The sequence below is a fragment of the Rhinolophus hipposideros genome (genome assembly GCF_964194185.1).
Source record: "Rhinolophus hipposideros genome assembly, chromosome: 12".
NCBI classification, from domain to species: domain Eukaryota; kingdom Metazoa; phylum Chordata; class Mammalia; order Chiroptera; family Rhinolophidae; genus Rhinolophus; species Rhinolophus hipposideros.
The window spans coordinates 10,689,357-10,713,635 of NC_138058.1; the positions used below are offsets into that span (position 1 = coordinate 10,689,357).

Below are 24,279 nucleotides of genomic sequence, written 5' to 3' on the forward strand. Positions count from 1 at the left end.
TGGTTTCTCTTGATATATTTATTTGGCTTTGTATTATATGTAAGAGTTGGAAGGTGTTTGAGAAGTCTAGGTCAGTTCCTTTCAGGTATTTTTTGTATTTTTCAGTAGAATTTGAAGTTTTTGTTGAACATTTGTTTCTTTTTAAAGTTATTCCTCATTTATTTTTCTTGATATTGTAGGTGGGATTTTTTTTTCATATTTTTAAATTGTTTTTTGCTACTATACAGAAGAGCTGTTGAGCTTGGACTGTTTGGTTTATATCCAACCACTTTTTTAACCTCCCTTTTTAATAAGAGTAACAGTGGAGCCTTTTGGATTTTTCTAGGTATATGTTCAAAAATTTGCAAACTGAGATGATCACAGTTTTACGTTTTCCCTAGTGGCACAATCTTTTAAAAGGATCTTAATATTAAGTATTAAACCATTTTTCCATTCCTAAGACAAATTTCAGTAAATTCCTACTAATTCTTATAATATTCTATTGAATTATATTTACTAATAATCTATTGAGGATTTTACATTTATCTTCATAAGGGATATTGTGGGGATTGAGTCCCAGAGAGCAGTTTCCAGGCTCTCGGCCTCATGTGGAAAGGTGCTAGCTTGGGTAGTAGATGGATGTCAGCTGTGGCTAGTTGGCCATCAGCTGTAACCAGTTAGCCAATTAGCCACTGATATGACTGCCGTGGCTGAGCTAGCAAGCACGGATTGCAGTTAGCAAGGGGTTGGTTGGTTGGTTGGCAGAGAAGCGGATGGCAGATTGCGGATCTTGTGGCTCCTGCTTCCTGTGGCTCCAACCCAGCAGCCAGTGAGAATATAGTGGTATGACTCCTCTATCTATGGCTCCGTGGGTGTTCCTTTTTGGCCTCACCATATCCTGTGTTCTTGTGCGGGGAGCAGGACCGGAGACCCTGCATGACAGATATTGATTTATTCTCTTATGTTAGGTTTTTATAGTAATTTAATAAAATAAATCACATAGGTTTCCATTACTTTCTACTCTGGAAGAGAAAATATATGGGAATTAGTTCTTCCTTTATTGTTTGAAATACTTCATGCTAAAATTATCTGGCTTGAAGCCTTATTTAAAGATATTTTTCATTTAATTTAATCTGCATTCTCAGGTTTAATTATCAGGTTAATCTCATTTTTCTTTATTTTGTATGTAATTTTTTTTCAGAAACTTGCCAACTTCATCAAAATTTCTCATTTATTAGTAGTTCTATTTTAATATTAATATCAGTGTGCTCTTATAATTATCATTTCCATTTATTTTTCTCCTTATATCAGATATGTTTATTTGAGCTTTTTGGTGAACAGATTTTTAAGTAACTTTCTACTGTTTTGGGTAGTATATTCTGTTTTGGTTTTTAAGAAATTATATTTTGGCTTTATAAATTCTACTTAAAAATATTTCATTAGTTTTCCCTATAGATTTTCTTCATTTTGTACGTCATTTTTGATTTTAAATTTCTTAGCACATGAATTTCATTTCAAAATATAATGAAAGATTTTAGTGTATTAATTTGCCTCTAAGAATATCTTTGGGGGCATCCCATGATTTTGTTCTACAGTATTTTACTTTTATTTTTTCTGTAAATATAGAGAGTTATTTATAAGTGTGTGGTATTTGTTTTATTCTAATAATTCTGGGAGATTTTTATGTCTATACAGTGTTTAAATCATAGCTTATTGTTTTGATAACTTGTGATTAAAGAGTCTATGGTATAAAACAGTTACTTTTTGGAATTTTTTTGAAGCTCTTTTGTAGCTGAGTATGTGACCACTTCAGTAAATATCATGTGTGCTTGAAAAGTTGAAGTTTCTTCATAGCATTCTAAATTCATTATATCTATCAACTTAGCCCTATTTAATTTCGTTTTTCAAATTTTCTATCTTCTATAGTTTTGTTTTGGTGGGGTTTTTTTTGGGGGGTGTGATCTTTTGTCTATTAGGAAAAATAGGGGTGGATTAAAGACTTCCAGCTATAATAATTCTATTTCTCTTCCGTTTTCGTAGCATGCCTTATTCTGATGCTCCATTAATGCCCTATTTTTACTCATTCTGTATTGTGCTCTCCAATTTTTTTCGCTATGAAATGTCCTTTAGTTAATATTAATATTGCCATCATCTGCTGTCATTCTTTTATACATCCCTTTATACCTTTATACATACCCCTGCTGTCATCCCTTCATACATCTTTCTTTCATGATACTATTTTTTGGCTCATTTTTTTCTCTCTGTATAAATGTCAAGATGGTGGTAGCGACAGTAGGATCAGAGAGGAAGAGATGGATGTGAGTGGCAGGGCAGAAGGTGACCTCATGGGCCAGGCTGATTTGGAAAATAAGGTCGGGGACTGATGAGGGATGAAGCCAGGCATCCAGCGTGGGTGATTGGGAGCAGAGTGAAGCCCTTGGAAACGGATGTGTTAGGTTGGGTGTAAGACAGGTTGAATTTGGAAGATGACTGGCTGGCTGCCTTCTTGTCCACAGGCGACTCTACCTTCAGTTGAGGCTGGGGACACAGTCATTGAATGGGGCTTCGCACAGAATTATGATAACCCCTGAATTTGAGCTCAGAATCTCACTCACTGCTTTGGTGGCATTGATGGCACGCCTAATTTCTTTGTATCCCAGTTTTCTTATAAATCAGGAATAGTTAGACTTGTTTTAGAATACTTCTGCGGAAGTGTTTAAGAATGTGCATGTGATAAACAGTCACTGAATGCTTGAGGGCCTTTTGAGTGCTTGCCGATAAAGCGTGACTTTAAAAGAGTATTATCTTAGAATGAAAGTTCTGGGATAAGTGCGCCTGATGAAGAGTTAAACTATTTTTGAAAATAGGACCTGTGCGGCGTCATCTCCCCCGCAGTGAAATGCCATTTCCCGCTGATTTGATCAACCTTCTCTCCTTACGCCTTGCTTGGTTCTTCTAAGGCTCTGTGCTTGGCATGGTAATTAGGGGCTTCAGTTCTCAGTGATAGGATGCTCCTGGCTACTATTTCTTGAGCTATACATTAAGTCCTCACTTAGTCGTGAATAGGTTCTGTGACTTTAAGCAAAATGATCTATAACAAAGTTTTACCATAGGCTAATTGATACAAACAAGAGTTAAGTCCCTATGGCATCCCATCAACATTATAACGAAACGATGCGGAACGAAATGACATTATTCAAGGACCCGCTGTACTTAGCTCCTTATATTTTCCTGGCAGAGAGTGTGTTGTGCATTCTTAAGTGGTAGGATTTGGGGAAAGCAGTTCCGTGACAAGGGAACGTGATAGACAAGGCTGTAGAGAAGGAGAATCAGCTGGGGTTGCTAGCTTTTAATTGAAGTTTAGTTGGAGGTTCAATGAGGTGAGACTGTTATGACATATTTCAAAATATAATGATAGCAAAATGGAGTGGGTTCATCGAAGTTGGAGTAAATACAGAGCAACGGCTCAGCAACTCAGCGTGAAGCAACAGCTACAAACCTTCAAAAAATACAGAATAATTAAAGTTTGCATTGTGCATCCCTCCTTCTCAGTGGGTACCTTTCCAAGGAAAGCAGTAACTTCATTGTGGGAAATATAAACACAAATTTGGAGATGGAAATTACATGCACGTTTTAATCTTGTTCATAAACACTGAGAGTTTTAAAATGTAAATATAACCAAAGTACACCACTGCAGCTGAAACCAGACTGGAGAAGGACCTCAGGAAGCTGAAAGGCCTTCCCCCCGAAACACACCCGGCCCATCCAGCCCTTCCCACGTACCCCCTTTTGTGGATTTGGAAAAGAGGTGGTATTCTGTCCTCCAGTTTCTGAGCACACAAATGCTTGTCTCTCATTTGTTGATGTCACCAAAGAGACTATATTTTTAACCCTTTCTTTCCACTTCCTCTCCTATCACTTCCCCCTGTGGTCTGAGCATGTGATATTGGAGTGTAGTAAGATACAGAGTGACTTAAGTGTCAGAGGATTCCCAGTATGAAAAGGAAGGTGGAAATTTACTCTCCAGATTCTCTTATTTCCATACTTTAAGTGTGTCAGCGACCTCAAGTTGAGCTGGTTCTAAGGGCTGAACTTGGAGAGAGAGCCTGAGATAGTAGAAAAGTCACTGAAATGTTGTTGCAGAAGTGTGGGGGGATTCTATCTTGACTGCTGCCTCTTGCTGCCAGGATGATTTTGGACAAAGCCCTCTATTTTGCTGGGCCACAGTTTCTCCATCTGTTAAAGTCATTGTGTTGGCCCGAAATGAGCTCTAAGTTTCCTTGTAATTCAAACTTTCTACATACTGTGCCTCTTGCATCCACTCCAATCCAGATGGGGCCCTGGAGATTCAAACTCAATGTGGCACCCTTCTGAGATCCTCAGGAGTCCCAAGGAGTCAGAAATGTTCCAGAGAAGGCACAAGATTTTCCTCTGCCAAGGACTATGTCCGTGCTATAATTTAAAGACAGAACTTCCCGAGACTGTTGTTGGAAGTCCTGTGTCCTGGCCTCACTTCTCATCTCTCCTCAGCTTTACAAGGGCCCTCCCAATAGGGAATGAGCTGATGTCATCCCAGACCATCAGAGCTCATGGTTGGAGCTACCACTGAGATGACCCAATATAGTATCCTACGTACTCCAGCTACGGTGACGTGGGAAGTATTTAACAGGGCACCTGTACTGCATTGCTCTCTCAGTGCATTCCCTGTTCAGAGTAGAGTTGTGGAAATTTGTAGGATTATAAGGGGAGATACTCATAAGAGCAATCTGTCATTTACATAAATCGCTTCAAACAAAATTCAAGTGTGGTATTCAGGGGAAGCTTTGCTTTAAGGAATCAAACCCAACCTTTAATTTGAAGAGTGTTTTTAGTGTGTTGTGTACCTGAGTGATTCCATCAGAAGAACATGAAGTCAAGTTTTCATTCATTAACTGTTTTAAGATGGAAAATAGGAAGTACATTGAGAATTTAGCATTTGCTCTGCCAGTATGTTACATGGGAAGATAAGGGTTGGGACTTGGAAGTAGGGTAAAAGAAATGGTATGGGCTTGAGGAAAAATTTTTTACTCATTCCCACCACTGAATTCCAAAGGAGATTATTCTAGGGGACCATCAAACCCTCACCTGACTGAGAATTTACCAACAGCCTTGGGGATAGTTGCCTCAGGCTGCCCTGGAAAGGACGCAGGTTAGGGGTGGGTTCCCAAAAGAGCTCTCTGATGCTATTGGATTCAAGTATCAGAATAGTGACATTTCCAGAGCAGTCCTGGGATTAGTCATTGGGGATGGGACTGGGGACTTACTTAGATGTGTGTCGCCAAACTGGAACTTTTAGGAAAACAAATGGAGGGATGGCTGTAGGAAAGGGTGATGAAATATTAGTAAAAACGTTTGGGCCTCTTAATTTCATCATAACGCCTAACAGTGTTCTCTTTGATTTATAAGGATAGATATGTATGTTGTGTTCGTGAACTGTTAGCAGCAGTAGCTGTGCCTTATAACATTTCCTTATTGATCTTTTAATAATGAGTCTAGGATGAAGTAATCTATACAAAGATAATGTTTCTCCTTTAACTAAAACCTACCAAATAATCCATTAGGAAATAAACTTCACCTAAAAGTTCTCAAACTATTGGACTAAAGATCTAAGTATAAAAACTCAAACTGTAAAACTCTTAAAACATGGGTAAATCATTGTAACCTGGGATTTGGCAATGGTTTTTTTTTTTAGATGTGACACCAAAAGCAAAGCAATAAAGAAAACATACACATAAGTTGGACTTGCTCAAAATTAAAAATTTTGTAGATCCATGAACACTATCAAGAGAGTGAAGATACAACCCACAGAATGGAAGAAAATACGTACAAATCACATATCTGATAAGGCTCTAGTATCCAAAATATATAAAGGACTCTGGCAGCTCAATAATAAAAAGAGACATAACCCAATTAAAAATGGCCAAAGGCACTGAATAAACAGTTCTCCAAAGAAGATATAAAGATGGTCAATAAGCACATGAAAAGATGCTCAACATCTCTTGCATTAAGGAAATACGTATCAAAACCACAGTGAGCCAGATGCCATTTCATACCCACTAGGATGGTTACTATCAAAAACAGAAACAGAAACTAATGTGTTGGTGAGGGTGTGGAGAAATTAGATCCTTCATACATTGCTGGTGGGAAGGTAAAATGGTATAGGCAGAGTGGAAAACAGTTTGGCAATTCCTCAAAAACCTAAGCATAGAATTGTCATATGAGCCACCAGTTCAACTCCTAGTTATATACTCAAAAGAACTACAAAAGAATTTGAAAGGTGTTCAAACAAAAACTGTACACAGATGTTCACAGAAGTGCTACCACTGTAGCCAAAGTGGAAACAACCAAAATGCCCACCCACCGATGAATGGGTATGCAAAAGGTGGTATGTCCATACGTTGGAAAATTATTCAGCCACGACAAGGAGTGAAGTACTGGTACACGCTGCCTACATGGATGAGCCTTGAAACATTATCCTAAGTGAAACCAGCCAGACATAAAAGGCCACATGTTGTGCAATTCCATTTATATGAAATGTCCAGAATAGAGACAGAAAGTAGATTAGCGGTTACCAGGGACCGGGGAGAAGGGGGATTTCTTGCTTAATGGACATGGTGTCTCAGGGTGATGAAAGCCTAGGATGTCATGCTGAATTGTGGTCAATGTCATTGAATTAAAAAGGCCAAAAGGACTGTCTCCCTGAAACCCCAGTAGACGCTTCTACCAGCCAAAGTTGATTTCGTGTCCCCACAAAGCCACCTCCTGGACTCCAGGCTGTGTAACCCGCAGTAACCACACAGCGTCTCTGGAACTCACGTGGTTCCCCAGAGTCAGCTGTGACCTCAGAAGCCACCATTCCTCAGAGCCCTTGACATCTCCACAGCACAGGGCAGCGTGGTTACAAAGCAGATGACCCTGGAGTATGGCACCCAGCATACCATGTGAACATCGAGAGGATGTTTCTCCTTTGGTCTTTCGGGTTTGGGCCCACCAAACCAGTAATTCTAGGCTTTGAGGACAGTGGAACTAGCAGACTTTTCCTTAAGCCATAGCAACCCTTGTATATGGCAAGCCATTGTGTGCATTTGGTGGGTGAACTGGATCCATTTCTACACTTTGCTGGAGCCCAAGGTGAACAGAACTCAGACCTGCTTGCCATACCCATACTCGTAGGTGCCTGCGCCGCTTAGCATCGATGTGGTTAAAGGACCCAGAACTGATCTCTGGGGCATGTGCGGTGCTCCTGGCTGAGCTGTCCACGGTGCACAGTGAGGGGAGGGGAGCAGTCAGCCATGCTGGGAGCTGTCCCATTAAGGAAAGGAGCATATCGATAAGTCCCAGTTTAGGCACTCCCCAATCCAAAGTCAATTTAGTGTGTCATGTTTTCTTTGAATTCGTAAAGGAGGTCTATCAGGCTTAATTTGTTTTTCCTTTGCTTTCAGGAGAATAGATCTGGAGAAACCAACAGCTGTGTGGAAGAAATAATCCGGGTAAGAATACTTTTACAAATTTTAGCAACTGGTTGGACATAGATCCAAATAGAAAGGAGTCATGTGGCTGCGTTGTCAAAGGGAGCCCGGTGTTTGTTTGTTGTCCAACGTTTACCTTTCCTGAGGGTAAGCCCGTGCCTAGATGACACTTTATAAAACAACGCTTCTTTTAAGCAGTCTACGCCTCAGCCTGGTGCCTTTGCATGGGCTGAGGAGGTGACACCGTGTTAAAGGGACCAGTGGAATGCCTCCATTAATCACTCTGTTACTGGGAAGCGTCCTTCAATAGTCTGCTTTTCAGTCAGGCAGGGTGGCCTTGTTATTTTTTCTCCTGAACTTAATTCAACTCAGAAGCACTCGGACAACGAGGTGTCTCGCCATCTGAAAATGTATTTCTCTATTGTTTTGCATGTTATTATTTTGCCTGTTCCTCTTGTAAGCTCGTCCTTTTCATCATCATCATCATCATCTCTAGTGGATCCACCCCGTGAACCGTTTCACACCCAGATTCACTTAGGTCAAGCTGTTCTGCTATGGTAATGTAAGACCCGGTCGTATTTTACTATAATATAAGACCAGGTCTTATAGAATAACATAATATAATACAATATCATGTAATGTAATGTAATATAATATAATTATAGTATAATATAATACCTGGTTTTATTTTACTATAAGATTATATAATATAAGACTGGGTCTTATATGAATTTTTGCTCCAAAAGACGCATTAGAGCTGATTGTCCAGCTGGGTCTTATTTTCAGGGAAACAGGGTATTGTATTTTATGTCTATATTATCTCTATCCTGGGGCTTTGTTTCAGATTAAACAACAGACAGTGTAAAATGCTGATACTTGTATGTTTTTCCTATTTTTCTCTTTCAACATACTTTCGTGTTGGGTTCCAAATATTCAATGTTTAGGCCATCGTCCTTTGACTGATAATGGTGTTTAGGTCTACAGAACGATAATACCAGAGCACACCAATCCCTTCTTTAGTGTTGCTATTTAAAAAACCCTAACGCTCCTTATCCTTTCTTATCTTTCCTGAGGCTGTAGAAGAATCTGTCATTTGACCTTTCTTCTCCATATTCCAAGCAGAGCTTGAAGTTTGAATAAGAGCTTGAGTAACTCATATACCAAAATTATATCAATTTTATAATATAAAATTCACCTAATTAGAATAAAACTGAATGCTGCTGCCAGCACTTTAAAGCATTATTTCTTTTTTCTTAAGAGAGCTGATGGGAACCTCACACACCCCGGCCCCCTCCTATCTTCCCGTGAGGCTGAGCCCTAGTACATCACACCACTGGTCTGCCATTGCCACAGTGCACCTTGAATTAGGTGTGGAACCGAAGGGAAAGCCTGGACCAACCAGATAACCGACTTATGTGCATAAGTGAGGTTAAGGGTAGTGGAGATGACAGCTTCATTAGAAGATCACTGAGCTCTCTCTAAGCTCCACTGTTCGTGGAGCCCATGAGGAGTGACCGAGGATGGGAGGTACTATAGACTTGGAGGCACAGAGGTGATGGGGGTGCTGGTCTTGTCCAGATGAGCCTTTCCTCTCTGTCGTCACCTGTCCCAAGATGCTAGTAGTAGTCGTTGGTATTTAGGGACTTCGTAGAGGATCATGTCAGGGTTCCCAGGTTTGCCTGGACTTTTTTCTGGCTGACCCTGCCTCACTCACACCCATCATTCTCCAAGATCATCTTCCTCTCTTTTCCTAAGCATGTCCTGTCCTCCAAACACAAGCACAGGGCCCCTTCTCAGCTACAGCCTATTGTTTGTGTTGTGTGACTGATCTGTCACACATCAGTATTCCTTCCACACTGTGGCTCCTGGGTCTGTTATTTAGAGTTCACAGTTTTATTAAGAGAATAAACGGGTGAGTGATTGAAAGAACCCTCTAAAGCAGAAGGATGAGTATCATTCTGATAGCTGACAAACATTTCATTTGCTGTAAATTGTGGACATGATGTACCGGTCTTTTGAGCACTGGGTTCCCATGGATAGTCTTTGTGGAGCCCGACTTTCCTTACCAGTTTCTCCCCTGTGATCGGCTGAGTGGCCAAGGTCGTCAGAGGTTCTCCTTACGTTGTAGCCACTGCATTTAAGTGGCTTTCTGTTGTTGCCGAGGAAGAGCAGCATCACGAAAAATGCCTGAAAATGATAAGAATTGAGATACTCATTTAGCAAGTACTAGCATGCCCTTTCCACGTGGGAGATACTGGGAGAACAGTAGTGGGCCAGACGGACGTGACCCCTTGCCCTCTTGGAGCTGACAATGTGCTGGAAGAGATAGACACTAACATTTTAAAAATCATATAAACAAATGTATAATTTTGTTTGTAATCTCAGGGTTTTATGAGAGCTTACTGTAGGGTTCATGACCTAGTTTGGGGTCAAGAACAGTTTCCCTGAGGAAGGGACATTTGAACTATATTTGGAGGATGAATAGGAAATCAACCTAGGGAGAAGACTGGTGAGGGTTCCAAGCAGGGGAAATAGAAGAGTTTGGCTTGTTAGGGACCCAGAAAGGACAGAGAAAGCCAGAGTGGCTAGAGAATAGGTGGATAAAGCTAGGCAGGAGAAGCCGAATATGCTGTGCCTTCTCGGCCATGTTCCAGATCCCGTAAGCACAGGGAGCCCATGAAGGATTTGACCAGTGAGGAGTGTGGTCAGATTGGCAATTTCAATGCACTGCTCTGGCTGCTGTGGAGAGTGGAAGAGGGAAGAAGAATGAGGAGCGGGAGGCTGTTGCCTACGTCCAGATGAGAGATGCTTTATGGGATGTTTACAGACAGGGGAACATTGAGGGGAATACTGCTTTGGAGGGTGGGAGGGAAGAGATCATAAATTTGTTTTTAGACGTTGAGTTTGAAGTACCTTTGAGACATTCCAGTAACTTGGAGAATGTGAATGAACATCCATACGTGGGTCTGGAGCTCAGAACAGAGTTTTGAGCTGCAAGCCAACATTTTGGATTAATTAACATGTTGGTAATAAAACCATAGAAATGAGTAAGTTTGCCTAGAAAAAGATTAGAGACTGAGAGCAGGGGAAGACTTAATTTCATCACTTAAAGGCCAGTGAAAGGAAAATCCACTGGACGTGAGAGGGAGTGACTAGAGAAGCTGAGGGAAAATTATGACAATGAAAAGTCATAGAATCCATGGAAAGGGAAAATTATGACAATGAAAAGTCATAGAATCCATGGAAAGAGAATTTCTAAGAGAACAAGAGAGACGGGGATTGAAAACCACCCAGTGGATTGGACCACAGAGAGGTCATTGGTGACTTACTTGAGTGCTAGTTCTGTGGAGGAGACTGGGCGGAAGCCAGACTTGAGAAAATGGAGTCACTGAGTTCAGAGACCTCGAGGGGTGTGAGGAAAGGTCATGGGTCCCATTTAGGTCCCTTTTCGTTTGCAGTAAATCCTACATACAATAACAACTACCAAATGATAAAGAGCTAACATTTATGATGCATGAGACACTTAAGTTCCTTGCGTGTGTTAAGGCATTGAGCCATCACAGCCGCCCCGGGGGGCAGGCACTCTTAACATCCCCATTTCATAGAGGAAGACACTGAGGCAAGAGGTTAAACACAACTTGTCCAAGGTCACAGAGTTGGTAAGAGGTAGAGCTGGGATTTTAACAAACACCATCTGGGAGTAGCACCCTTTGTCTCTAACGACTATGCTGTTTCATTAAATTAGGAGTCCTTCTCCCCCACCCCCACTCATTAATGGATCCACTGAGGCATTCTGCTGTGAATAGGAGATTTCCCGTTTCCATGTGTTTATGATTTGGAAGCGCCTGGTCGTGAATTTGAACTCAGACAGTTTTTATGGCTAGCGTTACCAACCTCACCTGAAACTTCTTTTTCTCTCCCGTCTCTTATTTTTGCTGAGGTGACTGTTTTCAAGTCATTTGAATATTACATTATGTTCTCAAGTGTAATTATTTTTTATTCTTACTTGGAGAATTTTGATCCTGGGACCTAATAAATCTGTGTATTATTGCAAAATTCACTTAACCGAGGGAGAAATTATAACTGAGTTCTGTGAAGATGGGCGATTAGGGCTGGAAGCCCTCACAGCTGACATATGTTTATAACAGACAGCTTTCTAAGTTACACAATATTTCATCCTTAAAGTTCCAGCACTGTAGTACTTAGGTGCTTTTCGTAGCATTATCCATTAACGTAGAACAGCATTAACATTTGTTCAGCAAATAAAATCCATTTACAATTTAATGGGGTTGTGCAGGGCTGGAATCCAGGATGCGCACATTTTATGCAAGACAGCTTTCAATGGCAGTTTTGTTGAGGGGCAGCACGCATGCCAGAGGGAGGCTTTGTGATAAGAGACCAGGGCTTGAGATTCTGGTTTGGATTTAAGGGACAAATTTAGAGACAATTTCTGTGCAACATCTGAGCAAATTACCTTCTTGGCTTTCATCTTTACTTACTAAGTTAATGCCAATGTCCTGTGAAATATTCATAGTGAATCCGTATCTATATAGACTTGCGTTTCTGTTTATGTGAAGGGGGTAACTGGTACTTGTTTAAATCCTAGCGACCCAAACCAGGTTCCTGGCACTGTAATTGAACGGACTTCCAGCAGATAAAGGGAACTCCTTTTCCTTGGTTTTCTAGAAACTAAGGAGCCTCCTGGGCAAGAGTCCAGTGTGATCGTGGGAGACCTGGGAGTGAGGAGAGAATTGAGAGCCTGTCACGTAAAATGCACATCACTGTGCCCCCGCCATGTGTTCAGACCCTGGATGGTGAGCCAAGGGGAACCATGTGCTTAAATGTCTGCTCCTTAACCCAAGTGAAAATACGTTAGCCACTCTAGAGAAACGAGAGAACAAAGAGTGCACTTGTTTTAAGTGACCTATTTGGGACATTTGCAGAGCTGGACCTAGGTCAAATCTCCCCTGCTTCAAACCAGATAGGCTTCTTCTAGCTCCTCCTCATGTCTTTATAAATTACCATATTTTGCCATGTATAATGCACACTTTTTGGCCTAAATTTGTGAGGGGAAAATAAGGATGTGCATTGTACATGGGTAGTACTAATTCTGTGTCTATATAAATGTTTTTAATTCTTTTATTTATGCTCGTGAGTTCAAAGTGGAACTCTAGAAATCAGTAACAATATCTGGAATATGGTAATCAATTTTGTGGAATTTACGACAAACTTGCAATGATGAAGAGTTCTTGGCCTTCTATGATGTGTAAATATCGTAAATTTGTTACCGGTACATAAAATTTCATGTACCTTGTATCTGTTCTTATGTTTTGTAATTATTTGTTACATAAAATTTCTTGTACCATAATATGTTAAAAAACAAATGCTGAAATCCTTTTATAATACAAAAAAGACAAGTGCCTAAATGTAAACAAAGATTTGAATTAAATTAAAACAAAAGATTTTTCCCCTGAAAGTTTGGGCCAAAAATGTGGGTGTGCATTATACACGGCAAAATATGGTATGTCATTTGCTTCAAACTGTACATTTTCCTAGTGGCAAAACCAAGCCCGTAAGTGGCAAAATCAATCCGGTGTAACTGTAGAGGAACCCTGTTAATACATCCCATTACCTGTTGTAGTAAAGTAAAATCAAAGCAAAAGTCAACAGGATGTCAGCCTAGAGAAATTCACTGAGCAAAACCGATGCATCTTATCCAAGATAAATTAGCTTCGCTTGGTAGTGTTTTCTTTTGATTTTTCCTTTTTTTTATTTTTAATAGATGTTACTATCCTTGTCCTTTTGGCTGAAACCAAAAGCCTCACTTAAATGGCTCCACTTCTGCCTGCCAAAGGCGTCCTGGGGCCTGTGAGCGTGTCCAACGGCCAGCACTGATGTTGCTGGGTGTTTGGCCGCACTCTGCAGACTTTCTAAGGACTCTGAGGTGTTCACTTTCTCACAGCTCTGGCACAGAAGGTGACTGTCATGCATTGTCTGGTCTGAGGCGAGAGGTTCTGGGGAGATGGCCAAAGGAACCCCAGAGGTCTGGAAGCCTCTGTTGGAGTTAATGGCTTTGCCTTTCAATATTTCTCTCATTGTAACGTGTACATTCGAAATCACAAAGGCGTTTACACAGCCACGGGGATAGAGACCAAGGGAATGTCAGCAGCCTGAGTGCCCGAAGGTCTCAATAGCTTGTAATGAGAGTCAATATTTTAAACTGGAAGAAAGGAAGAGGTTCGCAAAAAGAATGTTGGCAAAAGCCAACGGTGCCGTGTGCCTCCGGCCTCCTGCTACACCCAGGCTGGCGAAAATGAGGAGAGACGCGAGGCAAGTGTGTTGGCTAGACAGGTGGCGTGACGTCCACGATCCAGCTTCTCAGGTTCGCGAGAAGATACTGGGAGAACTTCAGCACTACATTCAAGGACCGAGGCATTCCACTCACTTGCTGTGTTACGTTTTCTGTTTTCTGTTGCTCTGGCCTCGGAAGGTACATCAACAGGGCAGAGAAGTAGTAAGATTGATTGTAACTTAAAAAGAGTAGACTTACTCAGTGCCTTCGAACACCCGCCAGACACACAGGAGGGACTCAGCCTGTGCTTACGGTGGACGAGTGAGTCAGAGAGAGAACGTCGGAGGCAAAACAATGTAGACGCACTCCTCAACGCCAGTCCTCCTTAGAAAGGTGGTTTGCAGAGCCCAGCCCAGCAACACGAAAGTGCAGAAGGGCGGGACAGAAATGGACAGATGGTACCTTACTGGCACAGAGCACACGTGGTCCATTGGACAACACAGTGTCATCTGTTTATTCTACACAGGTGTCCACGGCAACATTGTGGTAGTTTGCTTGTCTATATTTCAGGTGGTCTTCATTTGCAGAAAAATAAGTGCTTAAACTTGGATCATGTAGAAGAAAAAAATGCAAATTCTTTATCAATAAATGAGGCTTACCATTTGCAGTAATGTTTCTATTTTAGTATAGAGAGCTGAAAAGATTCATACATGTAAAACGAGAATATCTGGTAATACTTTCAAATGTATGAGTTCCCCAAAGATATAATTCATTTTTAACTTTTTTCTTCAAATTTATTTTTCAATTACAATTAACATCCAATGTTGTATTAGTTTCAGGTGTACAACATAGTGATTAGACATTGATATAATTTGCAAAGTGATCCTCCCCCCCCCCCCCCCGTAAGTCTAGTACCCACCTGACACCATACACAGCTATTACAGTATTATTGACTGCATTCCCTGTGCTGTGCTTTATATCCTCGGTACTATTTTGTAACTGCCAGTTTCTATGTCTTAATCTTTTCCCCTTTTCCACCCATCCATTGGTTCTCTGTAATGACTTTGATTCTGTTTTTTGTTCATTTGATTTTTAGATTCCACGTATAAGTGAAATCATATGATTTGTCTTTTTCTGTCTAAATTATTTCACTTAGCATAATACCCTCTAGGTCCATTCAGGTTGTGGCAATTGGCAAGATTTATTCTTTTTTATGGCAGACTAATATATTTTTGTATATATGTACCACCTCTTCTTTGTCTATTCATCTATCAGTGGACACTTATATTGCTTCCATATCTTCGCTATTGTAAATAATGCTGCAGTGAACATGAGGGTGCATATATCTTTTTGAATTAGTTTTCATTTTCTTTGCATAAATACCCAGAAGTGGAATGGCTAGATTATATAGAAATTCTATTTACAATTTGGGGGGGAACCTCCATACTGTTTTCTATAGTGGCCACAACAATTTGCAATCCTACCAACAGTGCACAGGGTTCCCTTTTCTCCACATCCTCTCCAAAACTTGTTTGTTGATTTATTGATGATAGCTATTCTTACAGGTGTGAAGTGATACGTCATTGTGGTTTTAATTTGCATTTCTCTGATGATTAGTGATGTTGACCTTTTTTCATATATCTATTGGCCATCTGTATGTTCTCTTTGGAGGAATGTCTGTCTATTCAGGTCCTCTGCCCATTTTTTAATCAGATGGTTTGTTTTTTTAGTATGAAGGTGTATGAGTTCTTTGTATTTCTTTTTGTTGTTCTTTGTATTTTTTGAATATTAACCCCTTATCAGATGTATCATTGGCAAATATCTTCTTCCACTTAGTATCTTGTCTTTTCCTTTGGTTGATGGTTTCCTTTGCTGTGCAAAAACGTTTTAGTTTCCAGTAGTCCCATTTGTTTATTTTTTTCTTTTGTTTCCCTTTCCCAAGGAGACATATCAAAAATATACATATATATATATATTACTAACAACAATGTCAGAGCGTTTACTGCCTATGTTTTCTTCTAGGAGTTTATGGTTTCAGGTCTTACATTTAAGTTGATGGTATAAGAAAATGGTCTAGTTTCATTTTTCCCCCGTTATCTGTCCAGTTTTCCCAGCACCATTTATTGAAGAGTCTGTCCTTAACCCATTGTATATTCCTGTCTCCTTTGTCATAGATTAATTGACCATATAAACATGTGCTTATTTCTGGGCTCTCTATTCTGTTCCACTGATCTCTGTGTCTGTTTTCATGCCAGTACCTTGCTGTTTTGATTACTATAACCTTGTAGAATAATTTAATATCAGCTCTTGTGATTCCTCCACCTTTGTTCTTGTTTCTTGAGATTGCTTTGGTTATTCAGAATTTTTTGTGGTTCCATATATATTTTAGAATTTCTTGTTCTATTTCTGTGAAAAATGCTATATGATCTCTTGGTGGGCACTCGATGCTGCTAACCACAGGCTCATACCTCGGCATTTGACACTACACTTCCTGGGGCTGTCCCCACTTGGGGGGCACTTCATTGCGTGTCCCTCTCCCCATAATTCTCCCTGAGATTTTGGGCTTGGCTCTCTTCTCCTCTCATAGGCTAGTTTCCCGGTGACTGTTAACAACTGTGTCGTGAGGGGTCTCAAGGATGTGTCACTAGCCCAGCTCTGTTTCCTGACTTTCACACTCCAGTATCCAGCTGTACCCCCACTGCTCCACTTAGTGTGTCATAGACACCTCCTCCCTAAGGTCACCTCGCTCCTCCCCGACCCTCCCAACAGCATGGATTGTCCTCATCACACTGCTGCTCAAGCCTGAGACTCGTTTTCTCCTCACCCTCACCACATTCAGTTCCTTACCAGGTCCGTCAGTTCTGTCTCCCAAGCCTCCCTCGATGCACCCACTTCTCTCCCTCCTTGTGCCACTCTCCTTGTTCAGCTCACCATCCTTGCCCACATAGATTATTTCGGGCACCTCCTCTCTGGCTTCCAGCCTACTCTCTGCCTCCAGCAAGCTCTCTACCATGCAAGCTGTATCAGCTTTCCAAAGCATGGTTACTTAAAACATTTCAATGACTCGCCTGGGCTCAGGGTAGAGTCACATTCCTGGATGTGTCTGCAGAGGCCACACATGCGCCAGCCCTGCCTGTTGTTCCAGCCTCGTCTTTCGCCACTGCCCACTTCATGCTTCATACCTCACTTCTAGAAGCATGGTGCCACTGCTCCCTCCCTTACCTCTGGTCTTAACTCACGTTCTCCTTACCCCCACAGAGCCACAAACAGGCTCTGCCTACCCCAACCCCCACATTCAGCTGTTTCCTGCTTATCTGCCAAGCCTCACTTGAAATGTCACACCTTCCCTCCAGGAAGTCATTCTGGTTTCCAAAGTCTGACTTACATGCTTCTATTCTCTGTTTCCCAGGCACCCTTTATTCTCATCTCATTTCTTACATTGAGTCGTAGTGGTCTTTCTGACCCACATTAAGCTGTTACCGTCTATTTCCAGGAGCTAGCAAAACGACTGGCACATAATAGATGTTTTACAAATACTGAATAAGTGGATGAATAATAACGAATGAATGACTTTGACCTTTTGCTCAATATCTGTTTCTCCTCTCCAGTCTATTGTCCTTCTAATCCTCCAACAAAAAATGTTTCAGGTGTTGTCCGCTTGAAATATCAGCCTCTAAGGACTGCCAAGGCTGGGGTATTACCCGGGAGCATGAGAACACATTAGCAGTTAGCACAAGTGCCAGAAAGATCAATTCCACCTCCCAACTCCTGAGGGTTGGAAGTGAAAAGGAGTCCGGCAGCCACTGCTAGTGGACACATCGGGAAACTCAGAGCCTTTGTGTCTGCCACTTGTATTCTGATTATGTTTCATGAGCCTTAGTTTTTCATTTTGCTAGATACTGAGAGTAATGCACAAGTTGAAGAAATCAAGATAATAAATTTGTAGACATAATTTGGTTAATTACCATGTTGCTGCTACTAGTAGAATTAAGGGCTGGAAGTCAAAGCTATTTCCACTGCTCATAGGTTCTGTGTAAAGCAGTTCTTAGAACAACGTTACTGACTGTATTCCCTATGATGTATTTACATCCCCCTGACTATTTTCTAACTGCCAATGTCTACTTAAACCCTTCACCTTTTTCACCCAGTCCCCCCCAACTTTCCCATCTGGCAACCATCAGTTTGTTTTCTGTATCTATGAGTCTATTCTGTTTTCTTTGTTCCTTTATTCCATTCTTTACATTCCACATATAAGTGAGATCATATGGTATTTGTCTTTCTCTGTCGGACTTATTTCACTTAGCATATTACACTCTAGGTCCATCAATGTTGTCGCAAATGGTACGATTTCATTCATTTTTACGGCTCAGTAATATTCCCTGGTATGTACGTACCACCTCTTCTTTATTCAGTGATTTATTTCTGGGAACTTAGGTTGCTTCCATATCTTGACTATTGTAAATAACGCTGCAGTGAACATAGGGGTGCATATATCTTTTCAAATTAGTGTTTTGGATTTCTTCAGATAAATACCCAAAAGTGGAATTACTGAGTCATAAAGTAGTTCTATTCTTAATTTTTTGAGGAACCTCCATTCTGTTTTCCATGGTAGCTGCACCAATCTGCAATCCCACCAACAGTGCATGAAGGTTCCCTTTTCTCCACATCCTCACAAACAATTGTTCTTTGTTGATTTATTGATGATAGCTATTGTGACAGGAGTGAGGTTTTTATCTCATTGTGGTTTTTATTTGCATTTCTCTGATGATGAGTGATGTTGAGCATCTTTTTATGTCTCTATTGGCCATCTGTGTGTCCTCTTTGGAGAAATGTCTATTCACATCCTCTGCCAATTTTTTAATTGGATTGTTTGTTTTTCTGATGTTGAGTTGTATGCATTCTTTTAAATTTTGGATATTAACCTTTTATTGGATATATCATTGGCAAATATTTTCTCCTTTAAGTAGATTGTTTTTTGATTTTGTTGATGTTTTTCTTCACTGTGCTAAAACTTTTTAGTTTGATGTAGTCCCATTTGTTTATGTTTTCTTTTGTTTCCCTTTCCCAAGGAGATATGTCAGAAAAAAATATTACTCAGAGCAATGTCAGAGTTTATGCTTGTTTTTTCCAGGAGTTTTATGGTTTTGGGTTTTACATTTAAGTCTTTAATTCATTTTGAATTTGTTCTTTGATGTGATATAAGAAGTGATTGGGTTTCATTTTTTGCATGTGTCTGTCCAGTTTTCCCAATGTCATTTATTGGAGAGACTTAACCCATTGTATATTCTTGCCTCCATTTTCATAGATTAAATGACCATATAGGCGTGGGTTTATTTCTGAGCTTTATTCTGTTCCATCGATCTATGTGCCTGCTTTTATGCAAGTACCATGCTGTTTTGATTACTACAGCCTTGTAGTATAGTTTGATATCAGGAAGTATGATACCTCCAACTTTGTTCTTCTTTATCAAGATTGCTTTGGCTATTTGGGGGCCTTTTGTAGTTACATAGACATTTTAAGATGATTTGTTCTAGTTCTCTGAAAACTGCCATTGGTATTTTGATAGGGCTTACATTGAATCTATACATTGCTTTGGGTAGCATGGACATTTTAATGATGTTAATTATTCTTATCCATGAGCATAGAATATGCTTCCATTTATTTGTATCTTCTTCAATTTCTTTCTTCAGTGTTTTATAATTTTTCAACAACAGGTTTTTTCACCTCCTTGTTTAAATGTATTCCTAAGTATTTTTTGGTGCAATTATAAAAATGGGATTGTTTTCTTAATTTCTCTTTCTGATAGTTCATTATTGGTGTATAAAAATGCAATTGATTTCTGAATATTAATTTTGTACCCTGCTACTTTACTGAATACAATTATCAGTTCTAATCGTTTTTTGGTTGAATCTTTAGGATTCTATCTATATTGTATCATGTCTTCTGCAAATAGTGACAGTTTTACTTCTTGCTTTCAATTTGGATGCCTTTTATTTATTTTTCTTGTCTGATTGCTGTGGCTAGGACTTCCAATACTATGTTGAATAAAAGAGATGAAAGTGGACATCCTTGTCTTGTTCCAGATATTAATGAAAATACTTTTAACTTTTCCTCATTGAATATGATTTTAGCTGTGAGTTTGTCACATATGGCCTTTATTATGTTGAACTTTATTCCCTATATAACGACTTTGCTGAGAATTTTTATCATAAATGGATGCTGAATATTATCAAATGCTTTTTCTGCATCTATTGATATGATCATATGATTTTTATCCTTCATTTTGTTTATGTGGTGTATCACATTGATTGATTTGTAGATATTGAACCAACTTTGTGTCGCAGGAATAAATCCTTGCTCATGGTGTATGATCTTTCTAATTATTGCTAAGTTCATTTTGCTAATAATTTGTTGAGGATTGTTGCATCTATGTTTATCAGGGTTATTGGCCTATAATTTTTTTTTGTAATGTCTATCTTGTTTGGAATCAGGGTAATGCTGGTCTCATTAAATAAATTAGTTTGGGAGCCTTTCCTCCTCATGAATTTTTTTTGGAGAATAGTTTCAGAAAGATAGGTGTTAATTTTTCTTTGAATGTTTGATAAATTCACCTGTGAAGTCATCCAGTAATTGATTTCTAATTTCATACCACTGTGCTTGGAGAAGACACCTGATATGATTTCAGTCTTCTTAAATTTATTGATGGACTTGAAGGAAAAGATCGACAGTAATACAGTCATAGTAGGGGGCTTTAACACCCCATTGGCATCAATGAATAGATCTTCCAGGCAAAATCAACAAGGAAAGAGTTGATTAAATATACATTAGACCAAATGGATTTAATTGAATTTTTAGAGCATTTCACCCCAAAGCAGCAGAATATACATTCTTTACAAGTACACATAGAACATTTTTCAAGATAGACCACATGTTTGACCACAAATCAAGGCTTAATAAATTTAAGAAGATTGAAATCTTATCAAGTGTCTTTTCTGACCAGAAATCAATTAGAAGGAAAAAACACTGAAAAACACACAAACACTTGGAGGCTAAATAACATGCTATTAAACAATGAATGAGTTAATGAGATCAAGGAAGGAATGAAAATATACCTTGAGACAAATGAAAATGAAAATTCAGTGATCCCAAATCTATGGGGCATGGAGAAAGAAAACCCTGCCACAATACAATGAGGATGATACTGCGCGCGCGTGCGCGAGCGCGCGAGGGAGGGAGAGAGAGAGAGAGAGAGAGAGAGAGAGAGAGAGAGAGAGAGAGAGAGAGAGAACAGGTTCTCTCCAGACTGAGATAAAAACCTCTCCTCGTCTGTATCATAAAAATTTATCATTCTGACTTTTTCACTGAAGTCTGTTACTACCCGCTCCACACATACCCTAACCTCAAACTGGAAAAAGGCAAGAAATGAACATCGAGTTCTTTGTGAGTTTCGCTAGTTATTATATGCAATGAGGAGCCCAACTGTGCTATGAATAAAAACCCAAAAGCAAATTTCCTAACATGTTTAAAACAGTGTCAATGGTGGGGGAGGAAGGGGTCATGAAAACTGGAAAATCATCAGCAACCCTCGGATAGTTGAAATGATTAATCACTTCAGCACAAAGGAACACAAAAGGAGATTTGTTAAGAATAAGCACGGGACAGAGCGCCTGCTCCAGGGGGGACATGCTTGTCTGCTTAATAATGTATTTCTAAAGTGTACGCCACATCAAAAGCAAAGCACATGCAAATGGAGGAAAATGAAAAGACAGTGAGCAAAATGTTTGGTGAATTAGAACAAATGTTTAGGAAATCAGATCAGCAATAATTTTGGTTTGAGCCTTTAAAAAATGTGTTCCTTCACCCCACCCTACCCTCCACCCCCCAGTGTCTTAGCAGCACGGGGAAAACTCTGAGTTCCCCACAGAATGTGCGTTGGACCTTTTATCACTAAAAACGATCAAGAGCCAATCAAGTCAACAGTGCAGAATGGCTTCCCTTTTTTTGAGGTCAGAGGATCTGAACAGCCTCCTTGAACTAGAGCAAACTCCATGACTTAAGGCGACAGACACCATGATGGCATCACACGGCAGGTATTCATGGCCTACTGTGCTCTTCACGCCTTTTCGCCCTCACACTAACCCTGTGTGGTATCATCCCCACCTCACAGAAAATGAACTTGACATGTAAAGCGGTGAACCCCGCAATTAAGAGACATGGTTATGGTTTAAACTCAGGTCTCCCAGACTCCAGAGCCCACGTTAGAAACACAATACAGTGTGATTTTTTTTTTTTTTTAAATCTGAATCTATTGAAAACGGAAGATTGAGCAAATTCTTCTTGTGGGGATGCATCAAGACCCTTGTCTTTGTACCACGTCTTTCTCACAGCCCTGAGGAAATGAGGGGATGCATTCGTGGCTGTGTTTGCTGCTTCCGTAGGAGGAAGCTGCAAAGGGTTTGTGAAGAGTTAGACTGAGGATTGATGTCTGCGGTGTGCCACGAGGGGTGCCCAGTGAGCACAGAAATACCTTTGACAGTTCCTTACAAATTGATCTCGAGTGGCACTCATGTGTAACCTAGTTGCTGAGGACGACATATGGGAACGCGGGGTGTTTTTGTATCAGCGTGTGCTGTGCTGCTTTCCATGGAGCTCTGGATTACTACCCCTCCTGGTGGAGGCCTCCTGCTAGTATTAGCCCTAGTAAAAAGCAACAAGTCAACGCTGTCCTCATCCCCAGGAGAGTTGCAGGTCAAGATGGAGAGTTCAGAGACACCAAGAGTTAGTTCTGGGAGCAGAAGCCACAGCACCCCTGAGGGCATGGGTGTGAGTTTCCACGGGAACTTGAGCTTTTGTGTCCGACACGCCAATGTTCAGCACCACTTCTGCATTGACTGGCTGGGTGACTCTGAGCCAGTAGAGACTTCAATACAGTGCACATTTTGCCAAGGAAACAGCAATTGTTCTCACCCATTATTTGATATGGATGTAACATCTATTGCTGGATAAATTTGTGAATACACACATCGTGGTGAGTCAACATGTCTAACAAAATGTTTTCATTCATCAAATGGGGTTCTGGAGTTAAACCAATTTTCTAAGTCTGCGATCGAAATAAACATTTTATTTTGGAACTGGTGACTATATTCGCTGCTATTATTCTTGTTAGGATAATCGAGTGTTTTCAAATTCCTTAGAGATGAGGTTCACTTAAAGAAATCTCAGTCTATAAAATCTAGTGGTAGGATATGTGTAAGATTATCTTTATTGCTAAGAAACAATTGCTTTGCTAAAGGTTTCCTAGCTATATGCAGGAAAGGATTAACCTAGGATTAATAGCAGACTCCCCTAAAGACTCTCGATATCTGCTTACAGTTTCTTTAAAATGTAGCATTAATAGAAAAAACAAAACTTAACATTAAAAGAAAAACCAAAAGCTTAGCATTAATAGAAAAACCAAAATAGATATCACTTTGAGTTTGATTGACAAACAGTAATAAAATATAAAGACAAAGCTTCCTTAGAATAAAAATGAAAGCCACCAGGACATTGTAAATCACTTTACCAAAATATAGTCTTTTGTACAACTGTTCTGGTACTAAGTGGCTGCAAGGGGAATAAATGCAGACTACACCCCCTGGTGGAACATTTGTTTGATAGGTTGTTGATAGCTTTTTATCTCTTTAAGAATAAAGTGCTTATTTAGTTTCTTTGCCTTCTTAGTTGATTGTAAAACTATGTTCATTTATGTCAGCTGATGCCTATAAGTTGCCTTTATAAGTATGTGGTTGTACTTAATATGCCTAATTATGAATCACATTACCCAGGCAAAGTAATTTTTATGATACACGTCGTAGTCTACAGTGTTTCTAAAGGCTCCTCTTGAGAGCTCACGAAGGATTAAAATTCATGCATAACTTCTAACTTACAGCAGTATTTTCACATTGAAACAAACTTGGTGGATTGCTTGAAATAGGCCTCTTGCTTATTGGCAAATGACATGGAACTCTCTTACTACAATATAAATCCTTTCTCCACGAAGACTTGTGCAACTGAAGAGAGCAATGTAAAACTCAGAAGTCTACTTGAAAGGACAATGAATTAAAATAGTGGAAGTCTTCACAAACCAAAACGCTCAGCCTTCACGGGGACCCTTAAAAAAAGACACAGGAAGGGAAGTGGAAAGACATTCCTAGACCATGTATGAAGGATTGTCTATTTCTTTTCAATATTGTATTTTTCGTTGATGTACAGATTTAATTTCAATTCGAATGAGATTGCCTTCATTTCTGTATGATTTTATAGCACCCAGAAATAATGTCAATAAGTACTCGAAAGATTTATTGAAAATCTAACTTCTTGAGAAAACTTATTCATTCCATATTTAAAGATATCTTATATACTTTCAAATATGGGACATAGTACTTGTTAAATTGTATTCAGTGCCTGAAGGTATTACTATTTTTTTTAAAAGCCGGTGATTTCTAAGGTCCAGAAATGAGT

General features: G+C 39.9%; 1 protein-coding gene across 7 annotated transcripts in view; it reads left to right on the forward strand.

The window, feature by feature from the left end:
- AFF3 (ALF transcription elongation factor 3) overlaps positions 1 to 24,279 on the forward strand; it is a 499,557-nt gene that overhangs the window by 240,343 nt on the left and 234,935 nt on the right. For all 7 annotated transcript variants that reach the window (XM_081069257.1, XM_081069258.1, XM_081069259.1 and 4 more), the window contains one exon: positions 7,461 to 7,508. In XM_081069257.1, coding sequence (XP_080925383.1) covers positions 7,461 to 7,508 — 48 coding nt within the window. The remainder of the gene's footprint in view (positions 1 to 7,460; positions 7,509 to 24,279) is intronic.